We start from the raw sequence: 27203 nt of genomic DNA, 5'->3' as shown, positions 1-27203 counted from the left end.
GCGGTTCGATTAGTGCCATTGAAACTTCTTTTAGAAATGTTTTTCTATTGTTTTTTCTTTCTTCTTTCCATTGAGGATTTCCAAGTGACAATAGTACCATAACATTTATTCCGCTAGCATCCAATATATTAAAAAACATTCTAAGAGGCCAGCATCTGGTTTTCCGAGAAGTGGTGTAAGAGTGAAACATCTGATCAAAGGTGTCTGTACCACTTTTGGTTTCATTATAGGAATGTATAAGGTTTGGTTTTCCAGTTACAGTACTAAGTGACGAATCAGGATGCAAAGTTGATAAAAGCAGTACCTTTTTATTTTCCTTTGGTGTGTATGAAACTAAGGTTTTGTTTCTGTCAAAAGCAACTAAGGATGTGCCTACTTCTTTTTTCTGTATAAACTTCAGAGGTATTTCTCTTTTATTTTTTCGCAAAGTTCCAAGGATTGTTAACTGATACTGTTCCGACATTTATTCACTTAGAGGTATTGACGTGAACCAATTATCAATCGTAATGTTACGGTGAGTACCGTGTATTGGTTCGGAAAGTGTTCTAACATAATATGTAGGTACTGGCTCATTATTCTCAACATTAACTTTTCCAACTATGGGATAGCATTAAGCACATAAAATGTTTTTGAATCGTTAATCATCATCACTTTCATTCCTTATTTATCTGGCTTGCTTGCCATGTATATGCGGAATGGACATTTTCCTCGAAAACTCATAAGCTTTTCATCAATGGTGCAGTTCTCATAGGGCATATAGTATGATTTGCAGTTATTTATAAAAATATCCCATATTTGTCGAATATGAGTGAACTTCTACCATGTTTCTAGCATTTCTGTCCATTTTATCGTCAAATTTTAGACAAAGAGCTATAAACTGAAATCTTTGCTGAGGCATGGTTGCCCGAAATAGTCCATTGCCGTACTTTATTGACCAAAGTTCATCTAAATTACAATTTGAGACACTTAACGCACCAAGATACAGTAGACCAATGAATGCCTTCAATTCTGTCGTATTAGTTATTTTTTTGTAACTCTGAGGCAAGCCGCTCTGACATTTCCTACGAATTTCCTAATTGGTATGCAGTACAATGATGTCCAAAATCTCCTCGGTGAACAGTAAATTCCATGATTCGACAGGGCTGTGAACATTTCTCGCCTCTTGCTGGCGCCTGTGTGGTCCAACGATGCCCATTTTTTCCAAGTATACTGGTGACATTTCTTTGTGACTTACTAGGGCCTCCTTGTTCTTCCTCTTCATCTTCACTTTGTTCATTATCGGTGTCAGACTGTTGTTCAAGAACATCGTTTTCTTCTTCATCTGATAAGTCTCCAAAAATATCTTTAATGATCTCGGGTTGTTCTTCATTTGTCCACAGATTTTCAGCTTCAAACTCTAACTCTTTTTCCGTTAACTTACGACGATTTTCTCTCTTAGAACTATCCATATTAGGAAATGACAAAAAAATCACCTCGAAACTTTAACAGTCGTTAACTGCACACTGGGGTCTGACGTACCCACAGATCCACTAGAATATCGTAATTGCAAAGTAATGGATTAACGTATTCGGCGTAGCGACTGGCTCTTAACGCAGTCGGCTCTCTACTAAATTTACGTGAAACGGTTGGACAAAAAACGCACGGCTGCGCGAGTTACATTGAACAACTTGAGCGCCTGGGTTTTTAGACCCCACTGTGCAGTTCTAGGGTTAAGAATGCCTGCGTATAGAATTGATATGAATTTCAACTACATCTTACTACTATTAAGGATTTAGGTGTCAGTTTTACATTAGTCTTATTGTTAATCTAACATAAGTAATTATGAGATAAAACAACAACAGAGATGTTAGTTAGATTGTTTATTAGAATGTTTTATTCATTTAGAATATAGTAAGGCATCAACGAACGTTTCGAATTCCCTTTTAAAGAACAACATATGGTTCAAATAATCTGATAGGCAAATACCTGATTAAAAAAGTGATATTTTGCCCTTGTACTAGTATCTAATTTTACCTAAAATATAATTTTATTTACAAATTATAATTTTAAATCATTATTATTAAATATATTATTAGTTGCATAATTTTTAACCTGAAATTAAATAAGTAATAAATAAATGTTAGAATTTACCTTGATAAATAATGATTATTAATATACCGTTTTCGAGTTTTCTATAAGTTTCATTATATTGATCGAATATTTACTGGTTTATGGCTGCAATTTAATTTATAGATAATGCATAGAAAATTTGAACATTGTTAATATACAATAATCTATTCATGTTATAATCAACCTTTTAAATTTGTGTTAGCTAAATAGGTTTAATTAGCAAATTCGATAGACATTGAATTGTTTAAAAAAAAGCGTTTTCAAAGAGGTTAAATGTTTATAGTATATAGGGTATTGTATATTTTTTAATACTTGGTATATTAAATAATTACTTTTTGAACTACTTGATCACTTTTGAAACATCATAACTTTGATGAGTGTATGTTGATTAAGCAGTTAGCAACCTATTAGACCAAACCCTTTGCATTCACCCCCGAATTTTTTTACACCCTTTTAATGACACCCTGTATATAATGTATAGCCTACAGCCACTTGTTATTACTTTTTAAAATTATTTACATAATTTTTTGAGCTGATAAGAAATGAGCTAAAAAATAACAAATTATTGGAAAATGTTTAAAATCTATTTATGATCGTAAATGGCGAGCTTCGGTCAACTGAAGGAAAAACTTTTTGCTTGACGAATACTATTCTTATTTATTTTTAATAAGCTGAATTTTTCTATACGGGGTATCTTTATGAAAAAAAATATGGAGCGGCAAATTAAAGATTATTAAATAACAACCTAACTCTAAAATATCAATCTAGACTTCGTAAGGGTTATGGTGCCACAGCATTATCTGAAATTGCTGACATTATAATTGAGGCTTCGTATAAAGATTCGGCAACCGGTTTAATTTTCTTAGACTTAACCAAAGCATTTGCTACAGTAAATCACAAGAGTTCCACTAATAAAACAATTTATAAATTAAATTAATTTTTGAAACTCTGTTAAATTTGAAGGTAGGCCAAATTTTAGAAATTAAGCAACATCGACCTGAAACTATAGGAGATCTTCGTCAGGTTATAGATTTTAATTGGGTTTGGTACTTTGGTTAAAGATGGGCTTCACCAGATCTCATTTTTAAGTTTATTATCAATCAGTTGTTTTTGATGATTCTCAGATGATCTCGTACTCTACCATTCTTCGTATTTCTGTAGCTTTTTCTCCCAGGCATATCCTAAGACTTAGTGCATTTTTCATGGCACTATTTCTTATGTTTTTTTCATGCCAGTGTTTCTTATGGTTGCAGCCTCGAACTGATTTAAGTAGGCATTTTGCTTTATTTCTTCTTCTCCACATTCTACTTTATGGGTTGCTTGGAAGTTGTTCAATAACTGTCTTTGTTTCTTCTCAATATCTTCTCGAAAATGTAAGTCCCGATTTTCCTGTTGTCGATCTTGTTCCTTTTGTTCTTGATCTCTTTTTACGTTCCTCTGGCTCGTTTTTAAGATTTACTTTTAAATTCGGTAAGTCTTCTTTCATGGCCTTCATAAAATTTCTTGGTTTCTCTTTATTTTCTTTTTTCATCATGTCTCATAGGCTTGATCAGGTCTTAATATTAATCTAGTTTTTCTTAAAAGGTCATTAATATAAATTGAGAATAAAAGTGAATCAATCACAGTTCCTTGCAACACACTACATTGAACCCTTTTAAAATCATCGTACACGTCTCCAATCCTTACACACTAATCTCGATCTTCAGGTGGTACCATTTTTAGTATTTTTGTAGGTTTTTCTCTCAGACATAGCTTAAGATCAATTACTTTTTTTTCGTCGTAGCGTTTTCCTCCGGTAGTAGCCTTGAACTTCTTTAAGCAGGTACTGAGCACTACTATTAGTAGACATTACTAGTACATTACTAGTACACTACTAGTAGTATCTGTTATAATTTTCATTTTAAGATCGGAATGAACTGGAGCCCGCTTTATTTTTATTTCTAGTTTACGTATTTTTTCAAATGTATTTTTTATCTTTTACTTCAAAGTGAGTCAATATATCAATAGTCAATATATATGCTTTGTCTAAAGATCTTCTCGAAACTGTAAATCACGTTCTTCTTGTTGTTTCTGTAAATTTTTCCAATTTTTACATACTGTTCTCGATTTTGAAATCGAGTATAATGTGTAATTTTGTTGAGTAATGAGTAATAATCCTTTTGTGAGGGCCAGCAAACTACGCGTCTTAGCTGCTTTATCCACTTAAAATACTTGGATACAGGCCAAATGATAAACTACGAATTCCTCGAACTCAGAACGTAATTTATTCATACTTGAGTTACAAATGATAAAGAAAACAAATAAACACTTCGTACACAGTTATCGGGAGTATTTAACAAACATTAAATAAACTTAAAAATTTACATGAGTAACCGCATGATTACAGAGGGCCAAAAAACACGGCGGACGCGCGACGTTACTTAGTCGTTACCGAATCAATGACAATAGACGACTGACTTATTGTTCGGGGGGCGGAGGAATAACAGCGCATAATTATAAATAGATTGACAGATGAGCGCTGTTGCCACCACACTTAAACTAGTTATGAAGCTAGGGGAAAATAACACTGTCCCGAACACCTTTAATGAAAGAATTTTATATGAATTTGTTCTTGAAACTATCTTAAATTAGAAGGATACGCCACTGATTCACAAATCGAGTAACATAGACCTCAAACTGTTGGACCCCTTAACGAAGTTGTTGCCTCCTAGATTTTAATTGGGCCTGGTACATTTGTTAAAAATGGGCTTCACCGAACCTTATTTCTAAGATATGTACTAGTAGTTGGGAATTAAGCTCCGGTTTTCTTGTTTTTTATCTTGCTCTTTTTAGTTTCAGTGAGATTTTGACGTTTCCTCTTATTCTTCTTAAAAGGTCGCTAATATTTAAAGAATATTAAAAATTTACCGATTACAGTTCCGTGCAACACACCGCATTGAATCCTTTTAAAATCACTGTCCGTAATTTGCGATCTGCGTACCTGGAAGAATTTTTTTCATTTTTGTGATTTTAAATTAAAGTTATTACGACAATTAAGCATTGCTTACTGAAATCCTTCTTCATAGTCTATATTGTCAGTCAAATTTTGGAGGGCTTTAAAGGGAGTATTCATACATATGCTGCTTGCCTGGATCTCACAAAGGCTTTCGATTGTGTTTCTCACAACCCTCCTTTCTAAATTAGAATGGGGTTATTCTCCTCATGGCTCTTAAGATTTTTAAATTACAAAGGACGTGCATAAGGCTTATGACTGGACTGGGTTGCAGGACGGACTGTTGTCACACTGTTTGAAGACTTAGGATATTAATATTTCCAAGTGTGTACATTCTACAACATCTACTGTTTATCAAGAGGAATCAGTCAAGAATCTGCAGTTTTAAAATTCATGAGGATGAATTGAGGATGAATTGATGAATGATGAATGAGGTCTTTTTTGACTTCAAGCTTTTTAATTATCCGTCTTAGCATGCTTGGAAACTTGACCAAATAAAATAATCAAATAAATAATGAAGATATATACAGGTAAACCTCAATTATCCGTCAGGGGTCAGGAGCAGGGTGCGACGGATATGAATCTGTGATTATTTTTGCTTTATCATTTGGAAGCGTTTCGTTCTTGCAAGGTTGCGTATTTTCAATAACAACCTCAATAACACTAGTTGAACTAGTTCTGCTTCTTCTTGATTTTTATACTATTATATAATTTTTGTTACCATATCCTCAGCTTCCACATGGCTAATGCTATTTTCCGAAATTATCTGGTAAATCATCTTTACAATCTTCATGATCAGTGGCTTCTAAAGGTTTTAAAACGTGGTTAATTAATTCGTCGTCTAGTAGAATATCATATCCTACATCCTGTTTGTCAATATCTAACCAATTAGAAACATCATTTTCTAAAATGTCTTCGAATCCAGGAAGACTTGAAAATGTTTGCATTATGAATGAACTATTAGGTGTTGGATTTTCATTCTGATCGAGACCTGTATTTTCGGTAGGCAACAATTTGTTCCAACTTTTATTCAAGGTTTTTGCGGGTATACTGTTCCAAGCTTTAGCGGCAATATATATGCCATCTTTTATGGAAAATATTTTCCAATATTGTTTTAAGTCCGTATCTGTCTCGGAAATAAGTCCTTGAATAAAAGCCTTTAGATAACTTCTCATGAAACTTTCAATAACCTCTTGGTCCATAGGCTGAATCAAGGATGTCGTATTTGCAAGCAATAAGTGACAAGTTATTTTACTATCTTCGGACTTCTCTTCAATAGGATGAGTTGGTGCATTCTCCATTAAAAGCATAGCTTCTTCGGGAAGATTAATTTCACATAAGTATTTTTTAACTTCAGGGATGAAAAAGCGTTCTAAACCAATCAATGAATATCTCTTGACTCGTCCATGCACTTTTTTGGGCTCTATATTTCACAGGCAATAATCCCAAATCCATGTTTTTAAAGGCACGAGGTTTTTTTGCTTTTCCAATGACCACAAGCGGAAGCCTATGAACACCGCTAGCATTTGCACAAACCATAATCATTATGTGTTCCTTTTGAACTTTATATCCAGGTGCTGACGTCTCAGAAGATGAAGAAGCTAATGTCGTTTGAGGAAGTGTCTTCCAATTTAAGCCTGTTTCATCGCAGTTGTAAACTTAATTTCATATTTTTTAGCCAAATCCAGCATTATGCACTTTCTTCTATTATCAGACATTGTAAAACGTGAAACGGAACAGTTTTACATACACAAACACTGTACAACTATCCACCCTATACCTTAAATATTGAAACCGATATTGGCCGAATTTATTTTCAACAGCAAGGTGGGGGTGACGAATAACAGAAGCTGACGAATAATCGAGTGCCGCATAATCGAGGTTCTACTGTAGCTTAAAATATGCCATATAACCAAGTTGTTTTAAAAGGTCTATATTTGTATCATACTTAGCAATAAACTTCTATTCTATGGCATCTACTCACGTTATCAAGACATGTCAGCTGCACAAACAAAATGACGGCGAATTCAAATTCGGAGCTTTGATTGAGACTTCTTTTATTATACCTAATATATCATATTTATGTATAATTTGCGTAAAATAATTTTTTTTGACAGCCTTAAAATCACATACATTTTAGAAAACTTAATACTGATCATTAAAAAATAATATAAGGTTCCGCCACTGTTTAACAGTTAAGGTAAAGGATCTGTAACAAATCCTTGACGTCCCGACAGAACAGCCTTTCGATTCACACTAACCGCAGTCATTCTTTATCCAATTGTTCTTTAATTAGAAAGGATACTTCTTTCATATTTATTAGACGCCAAATTACTCACTCTTAAATGTTGTCAGGAGTTCAGGGATTTTAACCAGTTTGCTGTTAGAATAAGAATTGCACCTAACGAACTTAGTCTAATTTCTGTTTTAATTTGTTTCAGGAGGAGTCGGACCTAATATTCGATAGTTTAGAAGCAACAAATTTAAAAAACCATAGGTTAGCACGGTACAGTAGCTTTAGTCATGAATCTAGTCAAGAGGCAGAAGATGATCAACATTGGTTGTCTAGAACTGTAAATAGGATAAAACGCAGCATAGGTAAAATATTAGACCTACTTGTAGGACTTAGATAATGATGTTTATTTTTATATTAAGGCAATATATTTTCCAATGATGAAAAACCCCATGAAGGAAGCCAACATGGTAAAGCGGCGTCCCATCATAAAGGAAAAAGTCTTCAGGAGCACCAAAATATCAGGAAGCCAAGACAGTTTGATGATGTGAGTATTGTAGATCAATTAGATAGTTTTGATAGTAATTTTAATTTTGTTTCATAGGAATATAGAGATGAAGACATTGACGATCCAGATGTATGTTCTTACGAAGTATTTTTAGTATTTCTTAATATTGCTTGGTTTATGGCCTAACTAAGTTCTTATTAGTACAATAAAATTGTCGTGAGAGTCCTAATAAAGATTATTAAGTTATAGCTCATATTTATGAATTTACTACAAATAATATCAGAACTTGTTAAAGTTTCCATTCCATTAGCTGTTTTTACATCAATTTAATAAGATTTGTACGTTAGTTTCTTAAATCAACATTTTGTTGACATTTCAATGTTCCTAAGCTGTCAGGTTAGTATAATTTTACATGTTATTTCATATACAACACACATCATGCAAATTTCAAACATTTATGCAATATTATTATTATAGAAGAGGTCACTCTTCACCCTCAGACGAATTATCTTATGCAGAATTTCTTCTTTGCTTAAGTCTTTTCGCAATTTTTATTTCAATTTATTAATTTTGATAAACATATTATCAAAGTCATATTACAATCATTATCTCAACTTCACCAAATAATGACGATTACTGAATATTTCATAGTGATTAATAAAATTATCCTTTTGTCTAGTGGCTTAGACAGTGGCTAAGCCACAAAGTTTTCAATTAATTTATTGACAGAAAAGTTTCCTACCTATTGATCATTTAAACTACACCATATACAAGTAAATACTCTATAAACGCTTTCGCATGGTTAAGATCTGATTATCTGCCCCAGTATGCTTTGCTAAATTGCTAGATCTTTCTTCCATTTTAGAGCAGAAGTTTTTCCGCCTTATATGCAATGACTATAGCTTGTTTTACAAACTTATTTCAGTGCCATATTTCGCTAGTCTATCTGTTATACATTGCGTCCAAGTCTAAAATGCCTCAGTACCCACATTAGAGACAATATATTACTCCTCTTTATGACACCTAACAGTTATTTGCAGTTAGATGTCGCTTTAGATATCCATCTATCCATCTATGGGTCTACAATCCGAGGTGGGTCTTGGCTGCCACAAGAATTCTCTTTTATTGTCTCCGATCCTGAGTGGCTTCTTCCCACTTCAACACCCTCCAGGTTTGAAGGTCCCTGCTGATAATATCCCACCATTAAAGCTTTGGGCGCTTAAGTGGTCTTTTGTCAGGGGATTCTTTCCAGACCATTTTAATTAGCCTTCAGTTATTACTCCTCCTCCTGTCTTCTTGTGCTATACTAGGGCTCTTATATACTTTATATACCTCATTGTTCGTGCGCATCCAATACTGCCAGGTTTGTAAATCCTAAATTGCTCCAAATAATTTTCTGATCTTCCTTTTAAAACGATTGATTAGTAACGTGTCTTGTACGGTCATTTGTATTGCAGCTGCAGTTGTACTCATCCATATAGGTATTTTATCATATTCGATCTCTTTTTCAATTTCACATCATAAGCATATACTTCGTTTTCTCCTCGTTGACTCTCAATACTACCTTTTTGACTCTTCTTTGAGTTTTATAAAGACTTCCTTCACACTAATCGCTTTTCTTCCTACAACATTATCTGGGTCTGGTATTGCCAAAGATTCTCGTACTTAGTTCGGTTTGTTTTATCGCCTTTTCTAATCTTCTTCTTTAAGGCTAGTTGGTATATCAAATATTTCAGTATAGTCTTTTTTATTTGTACTCTATGACCCTTAAACGCATACTTTAAGCATTCTTATGCATTTGCTGTTTAAGTTCTTCTAGTGCTGACCATAAGCTTGCACTAAAGATGTACACCGGCTTAAAGTCTACGAATAGATTGTATAAATCGGATATGTTGGTGATCGTTTCCTTCGAAATACAATAGAATTTTATATGATGTCTTAAGGAGTGTGATACTTCTTTAGTTGTTTGATACGTATTGATATATTACTCCTCCTTTCCTGTTTTTTCGAATCGTTTCCTGTTCCCATATTTTTCATATCAGCTGATCTATGATATCTGCTACTTTCTATTCACCCTCCTTTAGGCATTCTGCATTTTACTATTTTAATGGCTTGCCCTGTTTTTTCTCTGGATAGTGGGTCAACACAACCTTCAGCGATATGTCGTTTATCCTCTTCTTGATATGTTGGGTCCTCTATATTGAGTAGGTTGTTAAAATATTCTTTCCTTGTATTGAAAATATCCTTTTTTCTAGTCATAAGTTGACCATAATCATTGTAAAGGATCTTGGACAAAATCCTTTTTTATGCATATTCACTTGCTTGTACAAATTTCTTGTGTTCTCATATGTTATCTCTTTCTACTTAATATGGTTGTTTATTTTTTGATTCTCGTTTTTTTTTCTCGTAAGTTTTTGTTTCCATTCCAGTTCCACTGTACTTCTTTCGCGTGGCTTTTCTCTTTTCTCGTAGTCCTAGTATTTTTGGCTTTAATCAAAATATGACCTGTATCTCCATCTGTAACTTCAAACGTCTGATCCGTGTATACTGTTCGTGTATCAATACGTGATCTATCCCATATCTTGTTGTACCATCATTAGATATCCAAATATGTTTATCTATATCTTTATGAGGGAACATTGTTGATTTTATCAATACGTTATTCTAGACTGCCAAGTCAATCTTCTTGATTCTATTATTATTAGAGCAGTATTAGGTATTAGTAGAGTAGTATTATTAGAATAGTACAGGGTCCGGCAAAATGATCTCCTACGTTTTGATTTTTAATAAAAACGCCAATGCAAATGCTATTTATATTTTTTTTTATTAACTAAAAATATTGGTATGCCATTTTGTTTTTATTAAGGTTTGAAAATTACAGAGTCCAAGTGGCGACCATTTCTTTCGACACACATTCAAGGCTGATTTCTGAAAGTTTCCATTACTCGAACAGTAATTTGAGGCGATATTCCTGTAATTTCTTGGCGTATTGCTACTTTCAATTCGTCAATGGTTCGGGGATGATGTTGAAAAACCTTTTCTTTCAGGTAGCCCCAAAGGAAAAAGTCGCATGGGGCAAGATCGGGTGAACGCGCAGGCCACCCAACGTCTCCACGTAACGAGATTACGCGTCCTGGAAACATTTCCCTTAACAGGTCCATTGTCCTTCTTACCGTATGAGCTGTAGCTCCATCCTGTTGAACCACACATCCGGATGTTCAAGTTCCCTAAGTTTTGGTTCCAAAAAATTACCTAGCATGTCGACATATCGATCAGCAGTTACGATAACCGTTACCCCTCCTTCTTCAAAAAAATAGGGACCCCAAACACCAAAAGAACTAACAGCACACCAAACGGTAACACGTTGGCTGTGAAGTGGCCTTTCATGGAGCTGCCGCGGATTTTCTGGTACCCCGTAGCGAAAATTCTGCTTGTTCACACAGCCAGACAAATGGAAATGAGCCTCGTCACTCGTTATTAAAAGCGCATTTTGTGGGACGCTTTGAAGAATATCATTGGAACATTCTCGGCGATTTTCCCAGTCCCGTTCACTAAGTTCTTGCACCATCATCATTTTGCAAAATTCTTTTCACAAGACGATCTGACAAACGCAAAGCAGAGGCATGTTTAACAGCTAAACATCTAGGAGATCGTTCAACTGCTTCTCTTACAGCTGCAATGTTTTCAGGTGTCCGTACACTTCTGGGTCTACCACTTGATTTTCTTTTTAAGGCTGAACCTGTAGCTCTAAAATTTGAAACCCAAAATAGTATTGTTTGGCGATCTGGAACTGGATCTTGTCTACCAAAAATGAGTACGAAAATTTCTTTGTGTAAATATACGTATATAAACGTACTCACAGATTCGTTTTTTTTTTAAAAATCTTTCCATAACGAAGGCACGATGATCGCCCGTCCAGTTCATGGCGACAACACAAATGGCAAGGCGCGCGCAGCCAACCGACTACGCTAAGCTGGCTCCCTCTTTAGTGATTCGGGTTCAGTGGCAGCGCAGAATGTGAGAGATCATTTTGCCGGACCCTGTAGTTGTGATGTTTCTTTTTATCCTATTTTGGCGTTATAATCTTCTTAAACCAGTAGCATGTTCTCTTTGGGTATTTTATTTAATGTTTATTCTAGTATTTCATAAAAAGTATCTTTAGTCTCTTCCTTAGTTGCTTCGGCTTGTGCGTGTATTTCTTCTACCACTGGATCCAGGAAATTCTCTCATTTATGGAAGGAGATTAATTCACTTATTCGTTCTTCCTGGACTACAAAATAGGTCCTAAATGGTAAATGTTCTCTTTTCCACTATTTAGTCGGACCAGTGTGCTAACTTTAATATTGCCGAAATGTAGCCACCTGATCTCCTGCACATCTGTTATGTCAAGTTTATATTTTTCCAAGACTTCGACAGCCAACTGGGCTGCCCCTAGTCTATACTAGCTAAAAATGTTCCAAGTACCTATATTTCGTAGCCCTTGTCGTTTCCGTTGATAGGTCCATTTCCGAGGCCCTTATTATGGTTTCATAACAAATAGGGTTTTAAATATCTGTTGGATTGATAATTTTGGTGTTAGTTGTTAATTTAAATGATTCCCGAAAAATCGCCGTGTATTTGCCAATGTTGATTAATAACTCCATCCTTGGTTTGAATCCGTAAATTCTCCACGAAGAACCAAAGTCAGTTTATTTTCTCATGTCTCCCTGACGAACATAACTCTACCCCCTATTAAACAGATAATTATAGTCTAAGCTACTCGGTTATTCTGGCTTTTTCATTATTTATCTGCAGGAGCGAGGTATTCTTTTCCTTAATTTCATATTTTACACCCTACTATGTAGGGTGTAAAATATGGTAGGGTATGTGGAGTGAGATCTTCTATTTCAGGCATGGTGGTCTACTTCTTTCATCATCAAGCCTGGATACTCGCATGAATAGCTTAAGTTGATTACAGGCCAAGGGTAGGAAAGTCTGGAAAAAGTTTTAAAGGATAAGGGAGGTCAAAAAAAATCACATCGTTAGGGTCAGGTCACCAACCCTGTACTGTTTTTGAATATTTTTAGGTATACTCATAATGACTGTGCATAGTTTGGTTTATGCCGTATTTCTTGACATAATCTCAAAGCGCATTGCCAGAGTATTGTGGTTGCAAATTTTATCCAGAAACTCGGTTGGTTCCAGTCTAATATCGGTTCCAGTCAAGTCTACTTGATTTATGATACAGCCTCACCTTGTTGCAGGGTAGTTAAGCCAAGTAGAACCTTCACTGTTGGTATAAAGGCTTCCGTAGTTTTATGCCATAAACTAGTCTTTGTAAGCTGATCAGTGTTGTTGAAAATTCTGCTTGTTCACACAGCCAGACAAATGGAAATGAGCCTCGTCACTCGTTATTAAAAGCGCATTTTGTGGGACGTTTTCAAGAATATCATTGGAACATTCTCGGAGATTTTCCCAGTCCCGTTCATTGAGTTCTTGCACGATCATCATTTTGTATGGGTGGAACTTCAGATTGGTGTGCAAAATTCTTCTCACAGAACGACCTATCTAGGCATGTTTAACAGCTGAACGTCTAGGAGATCGTCCAAATGCTTCTCTTACAGCTGCAATGTTTTCAGGTGTCCAAACACTTCTGGGTCTACCAGTTGACTTTCTTTTTAAGGCTGAACCTGTAGCTATAAAATTTGAAACCCACAACAGTATTGTTTTGCGATCTGGAACTGGATCATCTCTGCGATACTCGCCCGTTCAGTTCATTGCGACAACAGAAATGGCAAGACGCGCGCAGCCAACCGACTACGCTAAGCTGGCTCCCTCTTTAGTGATTCGGGCTCAGTGGCGGCGCAAAATGTGGGAGATCATTTTGCCGGACCCTGTATTTTAAAAAACGTAATTTATAGAAAGACCTTATTAAATTCGAGAAATAATTCATTGTCACATTTATTGGTGATATAAATTACAAAGTGGATATAATCACAAAGCGCTGGATTCGCCTCTGGTATTCCCAATTTTATAATATTACACTGTAGTTCAGTCAAAATATTCTGTTATGTTAGTGTGTATATCGTAAATAACCCTGTATAGTTAAAGCCTCTGTTAGGAACTCGCTTAGTTGCCTTCACCAATATTCTATTTTGCGGTTTATTTATCAAAGGTGATGATAAAAGAAACCGAAAAATATATTATAGTTAACGCCAACTGTGTTGCAACATCGTTCATACTTTTTTACAGCTGTGTATGAGCATTTTTTTCAATTAAATAAAATATACATTACCAACAAAGTACTTCGTTGTAGTTAATAATTAAATTAAAATATTGATATACTTATGTCAGTTTTTCACGTAAGAATTACTAAGTAAAAAGTATCTTAAAGGCTTCTGTCTATAAAGTTTCTGGAATCTGTAATTTTTATACACGACAATTTTATTGTAACTTCTCTTATTAGTTTCCTTTTAGCCCTTATTTCTTACTTTTTCGATATCAAATGCCACTTTCAAAATTGACCCTCCATTGGCAGTTTGTTTTTTAAATTTCTTCCATGATCTTCTAGGGTCAAGGTCAAGTTGAGTATGGAAATTATGACACATATGGTGTAAGTTACATCATTTTTTTTCTTTGTAAGAAGTCTTTTGGCAAAATTATATTTTCTAGGGTCAAGAAACTGAAGAAGACCAAGATAACAATCTGTTTGTAAGTGTCAAAATTTTACAAAAAAAAAAGAAAAAAAATATTTTTAATTTTTATTTCACTATTTGTAGAACCACGGACAATTTGCCTTTCCATCTTTTGTAAGTCAAAATTCTATACTTTGGGAAATATTTAAAATTGATTCAAAAATAAGTAGCATTTTTTAGCACTTAGTTTTGAATCATTCGTTACATGTGGCATGCTGGTATCTCTGTAACTAACCCCTCATCCTCTTATTAATATCTTTTTATAAACTTACCTATTAGGCATGATTGGATATTCTTAAACTAACATAACGCAATACTTAAAAAGTTTTTTTTTTGGAATTCCATTCATATTTCATAATATACAAAATTTTTTAATTTTCGATCATATTTTGGTATGAATTTATATTACTTTATTAATGTTTTGTAATTATTGTTACTTCCTAGGATGAATACGATCACCCAGAAAACGGCGCAGGGTAAGTTATCTTTAATGTTAAATAAAATTTAACCATTCGACATATTTTGAAACGAGTAGAAAATATCAAAGATAATACTCGTCAATACGTTCAGCAAGTAAGAAAATCAGTAAAATTGCAGTAGTGCCATAAGTTTCGTGTATCAAACTAAATAATTATTAATTCGTGCTGACAAGTACCATCTTTTATAACATCTGCTAACTCTTTTATTTATCACTTTATTAAATATATGCTCATTATACTACTATAGCATTGACGACGAAGATACCGAAGACTTTGGATCAGGTAAAGATGGAGGTTCGGGAGAAATAGAACATGGAGAACCAGCAACAACGACATCCAGCACTGATGATAGTACATCCATCAGTAAGTGATAGAATAATATTAAGTCTATTTGGTTATACATCTTTTTCTTTACAGGCTATTACAGATTCACCGTGGCAATTGAAGAGTTCTATCAAGAATATTTCAGAAACAGAGACACCAGAGAGTTCCAAGAAGTAGCACGTAGAATGGAAGAAGGAATAAATCAACTTTTGGCAGATACAAAGCGCGGAAAACGAAGCTGTACCGTTATTAGTATTGAGTAAGTATGTTTTTATGTTATCCATAAAGTCACTCCTCCATTTTAAATTACATTATAAACATTTAGTTATAAGTTCTTGCTTCTGTCACAAAAAAAATTAATTAAAAAGTCAAACAATTCAGTCAGGTATTCGAAGATACAAGAGTGTGTTACGTGAAAATAGGTTACATTTATACTTGTTACATTAGATTTGGAAGCATAGAGTATGCGTTTTGATTTTCTGAAAAGCATATATGCGTATTTCGGTAAGACGTAACGACACGGACACTGCGATACCTGTAAGAAGGAAACAACAATTAGATTTTTGTAAACCTTTATATTCATTGAAATTCAAGAACTCGGTAAACCAAAAGTAATTTGGTAATTACTTTTTGGTTTACCAAGACGTGGCTTTAATATCGACGATACCTTTACTATTTGGAACAAAAGAGATACAGAGCTATCAAACTTTTTGCAGCACATTAATAACATTAGGTTAAACCAAGTTCACGATAGAAATGGAAACTGAGTCAATCCTGCTCTTCTTAGATGTTTTTGTAAAGAATAACAATGGATGCCTAAGGACACGAGTCCATCGCAAACCAACAAATACAAAATAAAAGATACACTACAACTACAATCATGAAAATCCTTTTAAGAGATCAGGCAAAATATGCAGCAACAATGTTGATCTCAACTGAGAAATATAAATATCATCAAAGACTTACAGCAGAATGGATATCCAAGCAAACTAATAAATACAACTATTAGGAAAGCAGCAGAGGTAGTAATGATCAAAGCATCAGGAGAATCTTATAAGTTTTTTGACGATTCCTTACATCAAGAGAACTTCGGGTAAAATCAGGAGAATTATCAGAAAAATTATCATCAGGACTGACTTCACTTTGAGACCAATCACACGTGGTTTCGTATTAAAGACCAAGACGGAATGCTTACTGAATACCACGAGCTGAGTATACCACATCCTCTGTGAATGTGGGAAGTCTCCCATAGGCGAAGCAAAGCGACTGCTGGAAGTCAGGAAAAAAGAACATCGAAAGTGAACCCGAACAAAAGAGGTTTCCAAATCAGAAATAGTAGAATGGTCTAATGCTCACAACATACATTGGACAAAAGCAAAGATTTTGTGTAAGGGGCGCCACATTGGAAAGAAAAAAGATTTCGGAAGCACGATTTCTACATCACGCAAAGCCAATTTTTTAACCAGCCCCAAGATATGTTGATATTCCCCACGTCTGCAGACCCTTACTGTCAGGACACTGCATGCTTCACACATGACCAATAAGCCTGTAGAATAATTGATTTTAGTTTACACTTGATAACGGTTGGCGATACTTCTCTTAACCAAAGCGTCATGCTAAATTTAAAACAGAGCTAAATTTAAACAAGAGCATAGAAGTTCGAAAATTATATTATACTAGTTTAACAATGCTTTTAAAAACAGATTCTAGTAAGCAGTTTTGCAATCCTATGATAGAATTAGTAAGTGGCTTCAGAAATGGCTGGTTGTCATATATTATCACGATTGGCCTGTTATTGTAAGCTCTGATATTATTTTCTTTTACCCTTGAGTGCAAGATCTGTACCTTATAGACCTGTGCAAGACTCTCTAATGGAGGTAGCGGGTGGGCTATCTAGCGTTTGGAATTTGAACCAGCTACCATTTCAACTATCACCAATCAAATGTCGGAATGTTTATGTCAAAAATTGTATATTTACGATACAGGATGCTATTTTTGAGCGAACATGGAAAATATTTAAAAAATTCTTCTAAAATAGAGAATATGCAACTCAAATCGTAAGAAATTTGGAAAAAATTCGAATGGTGGGAAAACTAACTTGAATGATCTTCAGGTTTGTTTGGTGATCAATCTGTAAAACGAGTTTGTAAAACTGGTTCATTAGTAGATGAAAAAACACCGTCCGGGTCTCGTCCAGTGCACACAGCCGAAAACGTTGCTGCTGTTGCTCAAAATGTCATCTTGCTTGATGCTCAACTCATCATCATTCTAAAGAATTGAATATTTCTCGCACTTCCTCTCGGCAAATTTTGCATAAAGACCTCGGTATGAAGGCCTAAGAACGTCAATTGGTGCAGGAACTGAGGCCTCATGACCATCCGGCACGTTTTCGGTTTACCGAACTTGACATTTGGAAAATCCACATGTGACTATTAAATAAAAGCCAATGCATCCACAACGAGTCAGGGTATGGAGTTTTTGGTCTGGCGGCATTATTGGTTAATTTTTTTTTCAAAATGCCCTAGGAATTGCCGTTATCGTCAATAGCGAGGGTTAACGAGCCATGCTCAACGAATTTGATTTGTTAATTTGTAGAGTAGTGGGCAATCGAAGGTTGTTATGCACATAGGTCTCTTGACGGACCCGCCTAAGATAAGTTACCAGAGGCTAATAGCCTCGGAAAAACTAATAAGGCTCTCTAATTTGAAGGACTTCAAGTCACTCGGTTGTAGATGTTACGCAAGAATTTGAACGTAGCTCGCGTGTGAAGTACTCAGCACTACACACTATAGCTCTAGCACGCGAGCTAGATGTAGTATATGTACGTCTCATACACGCGAGCTAGTATGAGACGTAGTCTGCGAGACGTAGTCTGTCCTCAATGACGTAGTCTGCAGCTTAAACAACCTCCCAACACCACCGGCATTACGAATTGTTTGCAATGGCGCTAAAGTGACCCGTTACAATATGTGACCCGTAGCCCAATTTTGCGTCTTTTTAAGTGCAGTAGATTTCTGGTCAGGCAGGCAGTAGGTTTATGTGTATCTTAGCCTGTTTCATGCCAGGTGCCTCAGTCCATCTTTGAAAAGTCCACTTGTCCAACAGAATCTTTATTGATGCAACTGCTACGCATTTAGCTATACCGAATACAGGTTTAGGCTCCACCGTCTGTTTCGCAGATCCTAGTATAGTAAGGAAGTCCGCTTCCTTGTTTCCAACATGCCCTGAGTACCCAGGCACGTGGACCAGCTGAATCCTACAGCCCACCTTTACCAGTTCCTTTAGGACATTTGTGCACTCCAATCTTGGAGCTCACCTTTTTGGCCGTAATAGCAGCCGTGCTACCGGAGCAGATTAATGCGACTGTGTTGCAAAGTCCGCAGTTTAGTATTTTATTTTGTTTTCCTATTTGCATTTCCACACACCAAAAACTTTAGCCTGAAAGACAGTAGCTTAGGTATGTGGGACTTTGCTTTCTCTAACCATGACCACCAACTAGTAGCTCCGTAGGTGAGAAGAGGTTTTATAATAGATGATTAGAGCCAGTAAAAGATCTTGGACAGAGCACAGGTGTTGCCAGAAGTCATTCTGCAGGTGCCCTTTTTAATTCTGGTGTCCGCGTGATTGTACCAGGAAACTTTGGATTCTAATGTGATTCCCAGAATCGAACTGTCCTGGAGTATTGCAACTGCACTCCACCCAGAGAGACAGCAGCTGGTGCTGTGGCAAAGTTACGTCTCCTCGTGAGGCTAGGAGCTCTGCTTTTTCGAGGTTAATATTAAGACTTCCCGGGAGGCAATTTATCCACTATACGCATAGGACTTATTATCGGGTTCTGCATTGTGGCGGCGATTACTAGGTCATCAGCGTAGGCCTGTATGTATAGGCCAGCCTTGTTTAAATATTCGATCAAGCTGTCGACCACTAGGCACGAGGTTGAGGATAATACTTCTTCTCCTCGCTGTTAAACTGGGCATATACATAACGCTGCGAGTGCATGGCCTTTATCCAGCATACCCAACAGGATTCTAAACCATGGCACTCAAGTGCATGGCAGATTACGTCGTAAGGGATTTTCTCAAACACCCCTTTATTATCTAGATACGCACCCAGACAGGCCTTACCTGTACCTCTGGCCATTGCCTTTTCACCTTTTTCACGAGCTGGTGTAGGGCCAGATCCGTGGATTATTGCCCGCCTAGTAGGCGTATTGTCGCACATGCAGTGGTCTTTGGACCAAGATGCCCTCTTTAAGATATCGGTCAATCAGCTTCTGCATTGTCTTCAGCAAAAAACTGGTAAAACTGGTTCTGTGTAGTAGCTTTTTGCCGGTTTTGTACCAATTTTTATCTCACGTCAACTTTGGGACGTTGCCCTAAGCAAGTCCTGAATAATCTGACGATACGAGGAGTTAGTACATCAATTTTGTAGAAGGCATAGATACAACTTATCAATACCCGGAGATTAAAGGGGATGGAATGATTTTATTGCTCACTTTAGCCTCTCGTAGGTAATTATCCTTCTAGCAGTCGCGTATTTGACATGAATCGGGGCCGAGAACTGCTAGGTGAGACGAGTTGGTGCCTGGAATGTAAACGAATGTTTATTTCTAGAAATTAAAGAGAATGGTATGGACTATATTTGGTATCAACAGGATGGCGCAACTTTATACAGGGCCAACGTAACAATTAAACTTTTGGGCGGCGTCTTTTAAAATCAAATAATCAGCCGTAATTCGGAAATCGTTTGGCTGCCTTGGATTTTTGATTTGAGCCTACTTTTTGAGGGAAATTATTAAAAATAAACATTACATCAATTATCCAGAGATAATTGAAGACTTGACATGCAAAATTGGAATTGCTATCGATGAGATTTAAGCCCAAACAACCTAAAAAGTACTGAAAAATTGGATTGAACGAATCTATGGAATGGTTGTAAGTGTTGTCGTAGCAGCCACATGAATGGTATCATTTTTTATTTTCAAATAAAAAACTTCTACCTTTTTAATAAAATCGGAATTTTGAATGAATATTCACTACGTTTTTCCCCAAACCGAAATGAATTCTAAATCTGAAATGGTCCAATGGTAATATATCTTTCATTGGTTTTACATCAAAAATTGCCGATTTCGAGGCTTGCTCGGTTTTTAATCTATCTATGTACCAGATCAGATCCTGTGCCTTTCCACTTTCCTTAAGTACGCAACTTCGAAAGGTGAATCAAAGGTATGCCTGGGAATCTAAATAATGTATAAGAAAATTCGTATATTTCACCATAGTCTTTCTAAGCAGCAGTTAAAAAAGACTTTTTACTATAATACATTATTAAATTTAGTACGTTTATTGGCATTGGGTATTTTATAGTAAATGATGAACAGGTGGAATTTATATTTAATGATTAAAGAATATTATGTGTGCATTAAAGAAGGGCCTCGAGTATAAAAATCGGAAAAGTAAACTGCTAGAATAAAGCTTATAAGATTCTCTACGCTTAATTAGAAACAAATATCTTATGGCACGCTTTTGCAGTCTAAAGACTGAATTGAATAAGTAGGCCGAAGAGTTTTCCACAAAACAAAAAATACAAGAAATTACAATCGTACCATCTTTTGATATTTGCCAAATGTAACTAAAAGGATTCTTACTGTGTCATTCTCGATAATCCAAAGTAAATCATTAATGTACATTAAAAATAAGAGAGGATCAAGAATGGATCCTTGTGACATAGCGGCTGTGATATTCAACACTCCAGACTCATCCCCACCAAAACAAAATAGAGCCCTAGTCATAAATTTTAATTTTTCAAAGGAGAATTTCATGAGATACAAAATTGACTGCTTTGGCTAGAGTTTTTCAGGAATATGGAAAATGGCATCATCGGTACATGGTCAGTACAGGATATTATTCAGCAACTAATTTTTTTTTAATAGGATTCTAAATTGTATCAAATTATGCACTGTTTAGAAATTTTGAAACCATTATATAATATCAAAAAAAATGTTAAAAGGAGTAAGTTTGCCCTTTCTTGTTAGTTATTTCAAATTCCCCATTCAAAACTGCAGTATGTTGCCATCAAATTTTTCCTTTACAAGCGATTCATTTAGTAACGTAATTCCCCGCTTTTTTAACCAACTTTATTATTTTTAACGCATGATTCTAACTAATTATTTTATTTTGAAAATTCTAGAGAGGATAAGTCAGAAAAATTCAGATGTCTTGTAACATTCGACATTGTCTCGACTGCCAAAGATAACGAAGAAGACATCAAGAACCGCATCTATCGCCAGATTGAAGAACAAGGCACATTAGGAAGTTACCCAGCAGTAACAGACGGATTTTCTTTCCTACCATTTGGAGGTAATAAGCCATTTTTAGTTTGTAATAATTTTATTTGTTTCTAGGCAATACGTCAAGACGTTATAAGTTTATTGCATTAGGTTAATTTTTATAATTTTGTTTTACCTAATTTACCCTTAGACGAACCGCCACGATGTGAAGAAAGCCAGGTATCTTGCAAAAATACCCAATGTATACATTCAAGCGCAAGGTGCGATGGGAAAAGAGATTGTAGTGATAATTCTGATGAAATCGGTTGTCCCGTTGTACCTGTAGAAGTAACCACACACCTTGGTATGATTTATTTTTTTTTATTTTATTTTATTTCTTGAGGTGCGTTCAAATCAAATCAGTTTGTAAAAAAGAACACATCAATTATTAACTTTTTAGTTCTTTTATTAATGTCGTATCTTCTCAATTATATGGGATTAGTTTTTAAGACGTAAGATGTTGTAATGATAATTTAGTAAAAACACTTGAAATAGATATTAGATATAAAATAAAAGATATAGATATAAAAAGTCAAATATTATTCCTAAACATATGTTTTTTAATGATGAAACTTGTGATGAGGGTGGTGATACTGTTAATTTATTTGCCAAATATTTGTCAAACGTATATTCTGATAAAGCATTTCAAATACCTGAATATTACATGACAGGGCTTGTGGATCAATTCGATGTCAAATGTAGAGTTATTTTAGTAGAGGTTTTTGACGAGATTCTTGGCTTACAGAGCAAGACTTCTGCGGGACCGGATGGCATACCCAGCTTGCTACTTCGTGAATGTGTATGTACTCTGTCGAAGCCTATTTGCACTTATTTCAATCTGTCTTTAAAGTCGGGAGTATTTCCTTCTTTTTGGAAAAATTCGTATATTACGCCGATATTTAAGTCTGGTAATACTAGTGATGTCAGTAATTATCGGGGAGTTTGTATACAGTCAACCTTGCCTAAACTTTCAACATGGTTTTCAAAAAGGTCGTTCCACTGTTACTAACTTAATATGTAATATATCTAACTTAGTATGTAAGGCTGAATTTTCGGGCGCAAAAATTGAGTACGCTGAAAAAACTCTTCTATGTAAATTTTGATAGTAGTTCTTATGGACAGCATAATCCTATAACTAGAATGCAATGTTCTTTCGATAGGTATAGTCTTGACAGCACGTTTCTTTTAGCAGTTTTAGGAGTTTTCTTAAATTAATTACTGACTCGTTACTTTAACAGATTTATTTAAATTAATTTGTAACTTTGATTGATTTATGTCTTACTATTATCTAGCTTAAGTTGTATTAATATTAGTATCTTTTGTGTTATTTTATTTTTGTGAAATTGGTGGATACCGTTAAATAAATAAATAGATATACATCTGTAGCGTGTCTTAAAGAAAATATTATATATATCAATAACTTGAAATAAGTACAAAGATGATTCTTTAGAATGCTTATGGCTTCGTCGTATGAAATCCCGTCAAATAATAATGGGGTGTATGAGGTTTTCAATACTTTTTTCGTTTTTGAATTTATCTCTGCATATTAGTACCGGACCTGGTCTTCTAGAAGGCGTTTTTAGGTTTCACCATATATTTAAAAAAAATTAAAAGTCTTGACTTATAAGAATATTATTATGAATAAACGTAACTGATGATAAAGTCATATATGCCACTGAAAATTTATCACCGGCTTTAAACCATCCTGCTTATGGAATAAGTATTCCAATTAATTGTAATTTAGATCTTAAGTATGATGATTATTATAATTGTGTAAACTGTGAATTTGTTGTAATTAATAAATACGTTGCTAGCGTGATCTTAATAATTTCTTTAAATTTTGAGTTTGAGGAATCGATGTAATACTTTTCGTGATGAAGACTTTATTAAATGAATAGATATTGAAGTTTCTCATGATCCTTCGTCGTCTAATTCATACACCATAGGATGCATATAGGAGGCGAGGTTGCTGATAATGGTTAAGATATTGAGAGCTTATTTGTCAGGTATTTTAAATTAATATTAGACAAATCGCCTGATTATTCAAAGGTTAGATTTTTAACACCAATTCATGAAAACGACGATAGAACTGATATTTGTCTTAGGGTAGATCTACGGTGATTAACTTGTTGACTTACCAATATGATTTGATAGGGGCTTATAGAGCCGAATATATTTTTCGTAATTATCGCATTGATTATACTGCTATCAGTATTCAATTTAATACCCCTTATCTTAAATCAAATAGGATTATTCTGATACTTATATTTTATAAGACGTTGAATGGTTTATATTATTGTTCTACTATCTTAGAAGCAATTTCTTTTAACACGTGGCAAAGAAGGGTTATGCTCCCCTTTGTTTCGTTTACCTGTTCATTCGACTAACTATGGGTTTTTTTCCACTTACTAGAACTTTGCCTTTCTTTAATTAAAAAAGCTTGGATCCATGTTCCAGCGGTTTACGGTCATTCAGATCAAAAATGGTCAATCTTAGATTTTAACCATGTTCTTTGTATATTTAGTTAGTGTGAAGTTCTTAGCTTTGTTAAAGATTATTTGTTCTGATCGAAGCTTCTGAGGTTTTATCTTGATATGTTTTTTATTCTAGTAATACTCTTGCATTATTATATTATCTTCTCATTTTCTTTACCAGAAAGGCTGCTGATGTTATCTCATGTCCGTTTTATACCCATTTATAACACTTTAGCTACAGCCCTGTATAACTCTCTTTTCTTACCTTTAACGATATGTATCTCCCGTATTATCCAGAGTATATGGTATTTTTTTAAAATTAGTGGGTTTTCTAATGATAGTTTTTTACTAGCTCACTCTTTTCACCAAACCTCCATTGGTGGAAGAATATGACTATTGCTTTCTATTTATTTATTGCTTATTTATATGATACCATTTTCACTGTTTTTAATACCCAGAAGAAAAGAAATCTATTGGCATTGTTTCAATTCACCCAATACTTCTATTACCAATTTGTACTAGACATCTTAGTTAAGGAAAGTCACCGTGTTTCATATATCAGATAGTCTCTATTCTACTATAGGGACAGCTTGGTACCCAGAGAAGTAGAATCTAGTATTTTTAGAGGGTAACAACACTCACTGAATATACCTTTTGTATTTTTTATCGATGTTATTTCTGCGTTTGCATGTCGATATTGTCTGACTTGGATTCGGCCTTCTTTATTGTCTTTGCTGTACACCATGAATTTCTTTGCTTTAATGGCCCTACCTAACCTTTTGCTTTAAGGTTTATCGGTTGTTTCCTTAGAACATTAAAAGGCTAAAATTAACATTAGGTACCGTGGAACTATGGGCAGTTTGTTTGCTTGCAACATCTCTGATGCAATAATGTCAAATGGCAAAAAAAACACTTTATATTATTTATAAAAAATTGTCACTTATTTTGACAGGCACAAAACAATACTACTTCTTCTTTAATAAAATATGGAGCATTTTTTAAATAAAATAATATGATACGATACTCTAAGAAATCAATAGTCAAAGTTAAATAAATATAGACGTATATAGGCTAATTTTTATAATCTCCTATTGTACGTTTTTGATGACGAATGTGATGCTATGATAGTATCGGCTTACCAAATCGGCACAAATTTTGACCACCGTTCGCAAAAGTTCGCAAAAACACCCAAACAGACATTCCGCGCATCCCTAAGATTTTGCTTGCGGTGCTGCCATTCCAAATGTAGTGTGTTAATATATAGCTAAACATTTTCTCTTTTAAAAATGTGTGGAAACCTGACAATTGCTTAATATTTTTGTAAACAAAACACCCCCTTGCCCCTGAGCACATAATGAACTCAAATGAAAATGATGCTTACTGATTCTAGTCTTTCAATCTTCTAAAGATATTTCTGAAAACAATTCTTAACACCAAGGACTCTGTCGATAACCAAGCTCATATATTATCAAAGACTCTATTAGTAACATCTATTTTTGGCTCAATAAAATTATCTATATCCACAAAATATGTTTTGTAAGTCAATGATCGTACGGAAGAACATTTTTAAATATAATATTAACGTAAAATCTAAAGCTGCCAATTAAATACCTTAATTAAGTTTGAACGCACCTCAAACATAATTATTTATTATTTTAATATTAATTTTATCCTCTCCCAACCACACCTTCCGCCAATATACAGTCTCCCCTTCAGAAGATACAACTATACCACATTTACCGGAAATATTCACAACTCCTACAACAACTACGACAACTACTACTACCACGACCACACCAGAACCAGATGAAGATTTTGGTAGTGGAGATGGTGAAGAAGTCAGACCTACGCAATTACCTGAGAGGACAGATGATATTAATGATTGTGCGGATGGTTTTGGAGTTTATTATGGTGATCAGAGATGCGACGGTACGCGGAACTGTCAAGATGGTTCGGACGAGGCGAACTGTGGTCCGAGTATGTGGGGAAATTTTTGCAAATTTTGGTGGTGGAATTCTGTGTGTACTAACTTTGGTGATTGAGACGGTCTTGGCACTAATTTACATCTGTTTGTCTGGAAATTTTTTATAATAACACATATATTTTAAGCCCAAGACATTAAATAAATGTCTAGTTTGATGAAAAATTTCTGGACATATATTTTTGTTTGTACAGTAATAGTGTTGGACGCTTTCACCAAAATATCCGGAAAGATCTTCAGTCATCTGAAATTTTTGTATCGATTTTCTTGTAATAAATCCATATCATACAAATTTATTTATTGACAAAGTGTGATTCTATGTACTGATAAACTAATAGTGTATTTTAATTTTTCAATATTAATGCCCCATTACTAATATTTACAAATATCATTTTTTTGTATATAAATATATTATATACATAGCATGTATTAAAAAATATTTACATCAGCTGATCTGTGTTGTACATACTTACGATAGTATTCAAATATATTCATAATAACTTTTTTCAATTTTTTTTTCACAGAATGCATGCAAGGAGAATTCAGCTGCGATGTTCATAGATGTATTCCAGTCAGTAATCGATGTGATGGTATAATGCAGTGTGATGATGGAACTGATGAACAAGAATGTGATGGTAATTTCTGCATAATATGAACAGAAGCAGATATAATATTTTTTGATTATAGATTGCTCCCACTCTAAAGATTCTTTCCATTGCGACAACCGTACTGTTTGCCTCTTGAGTGCAAAGGTTTGCGATGGATCTGTGGATTGCAGGGACGGAACTGACGAACAAAATTGCACAGGTTAGAAATACAGCTTAAAAATATTTATATTGATATTATGTTAAATACATTAAGAAAAATAATCGTCACGAAATAGAATAACTGCAAATCACTGTGAGAACGTAGATCGTGGTTAAATCTAAGAAAAATGAATATGATGGGCCTGGTAACACAGTCAAAAGTGAATACTTTTTGACGCAAAATTTCAAAATATCCGGTAGTTTCGTGATTTATTTTATATTATCATAGAGTAATACATACCTTTGACAGTGTTTTCGTGAAAATCCCTTCTCTAAGACCTTAAGCAGATTCACTTTA

The 27203-nt window shown here is 34.7% G+C and overlaps 1 protein-coding gene across 32 annotated transcripts in view; it reads left to right on the top strand.

The window, feature by feature from the left end:
• LOC126745035 (basement membrane-specific heparan sulfate proteoglycan core protein) overlaps positions 1-27203 on the top strand; it is a 797399-nt gene that overhangs the window by 332570 nt on the left and 437626 nt on the right. For 28 of the 32 annotated variants that reach the window (XM_050452706.1, XM_050452698.1, XM_050452700.1 and 25 more), the window contains exons 2-15: positions 7543-7699; positions 7757-7881; positions 7939-7971; positions 14393-14434; positions 14494-14532; positions 14601-14630; positions 14961-14992; positions 15243-15358; positions 15413-15578; positions 21506-21675; positions 21796-21948; positions 25823-26095; positions 26624-26734; positions 26787-26906. In XM_050452706.1, coding sequence (XP_050308663.1) covers positions 7543-7699; positions 7757-7881; positions 7939-7971; positions 14393-14434; positions 14494-14532; positions 14601-14630; positions 14961-14992; positions 15243-15358; positions 15413-15578; positions 21506-21675; positions 21796-21948; positions 25823-26095; positions 26624-26734; positions 26787-26906 — 1567 coding nt within the window. The remainder of the gene's footprint in view (positions 1-7542; positions 7700-7756; positions 7882-7938; positions 7972-14392; positions 14435-14493; positions 14533-14600; positions 14631-14960; positions 14993-15242; positions 15359-15412; positions 15579-21505; positions 21676-21795; positions 21949-25822; positions 26096-26623; positions 26735-26786; positions 26907-27203) is intronic. The other 4 variants (XM_050452685.1, XM_050452699.1, XM_050452690.1 and 1 more) reach the window with 4 other exon arrangements.

This window comes from Anthonomus grandis, chromosome 15 (genome assembly GCF_022605725.1).
Source record: "Anthonomus grandis grandis chromosome 15, icAntGran1.3, whole genome shotgun sequence".
NCBI lineage: Eukaryota > Metazoa > Arthropoda > Insecta > Coleoptera > Curculionidae > Anthonomus > Anthonomus grandis.
Note: the sequence above shows the minus strand (reverse complement) of the source record. Positions and strands in the feature narration are given on the sequence as shown.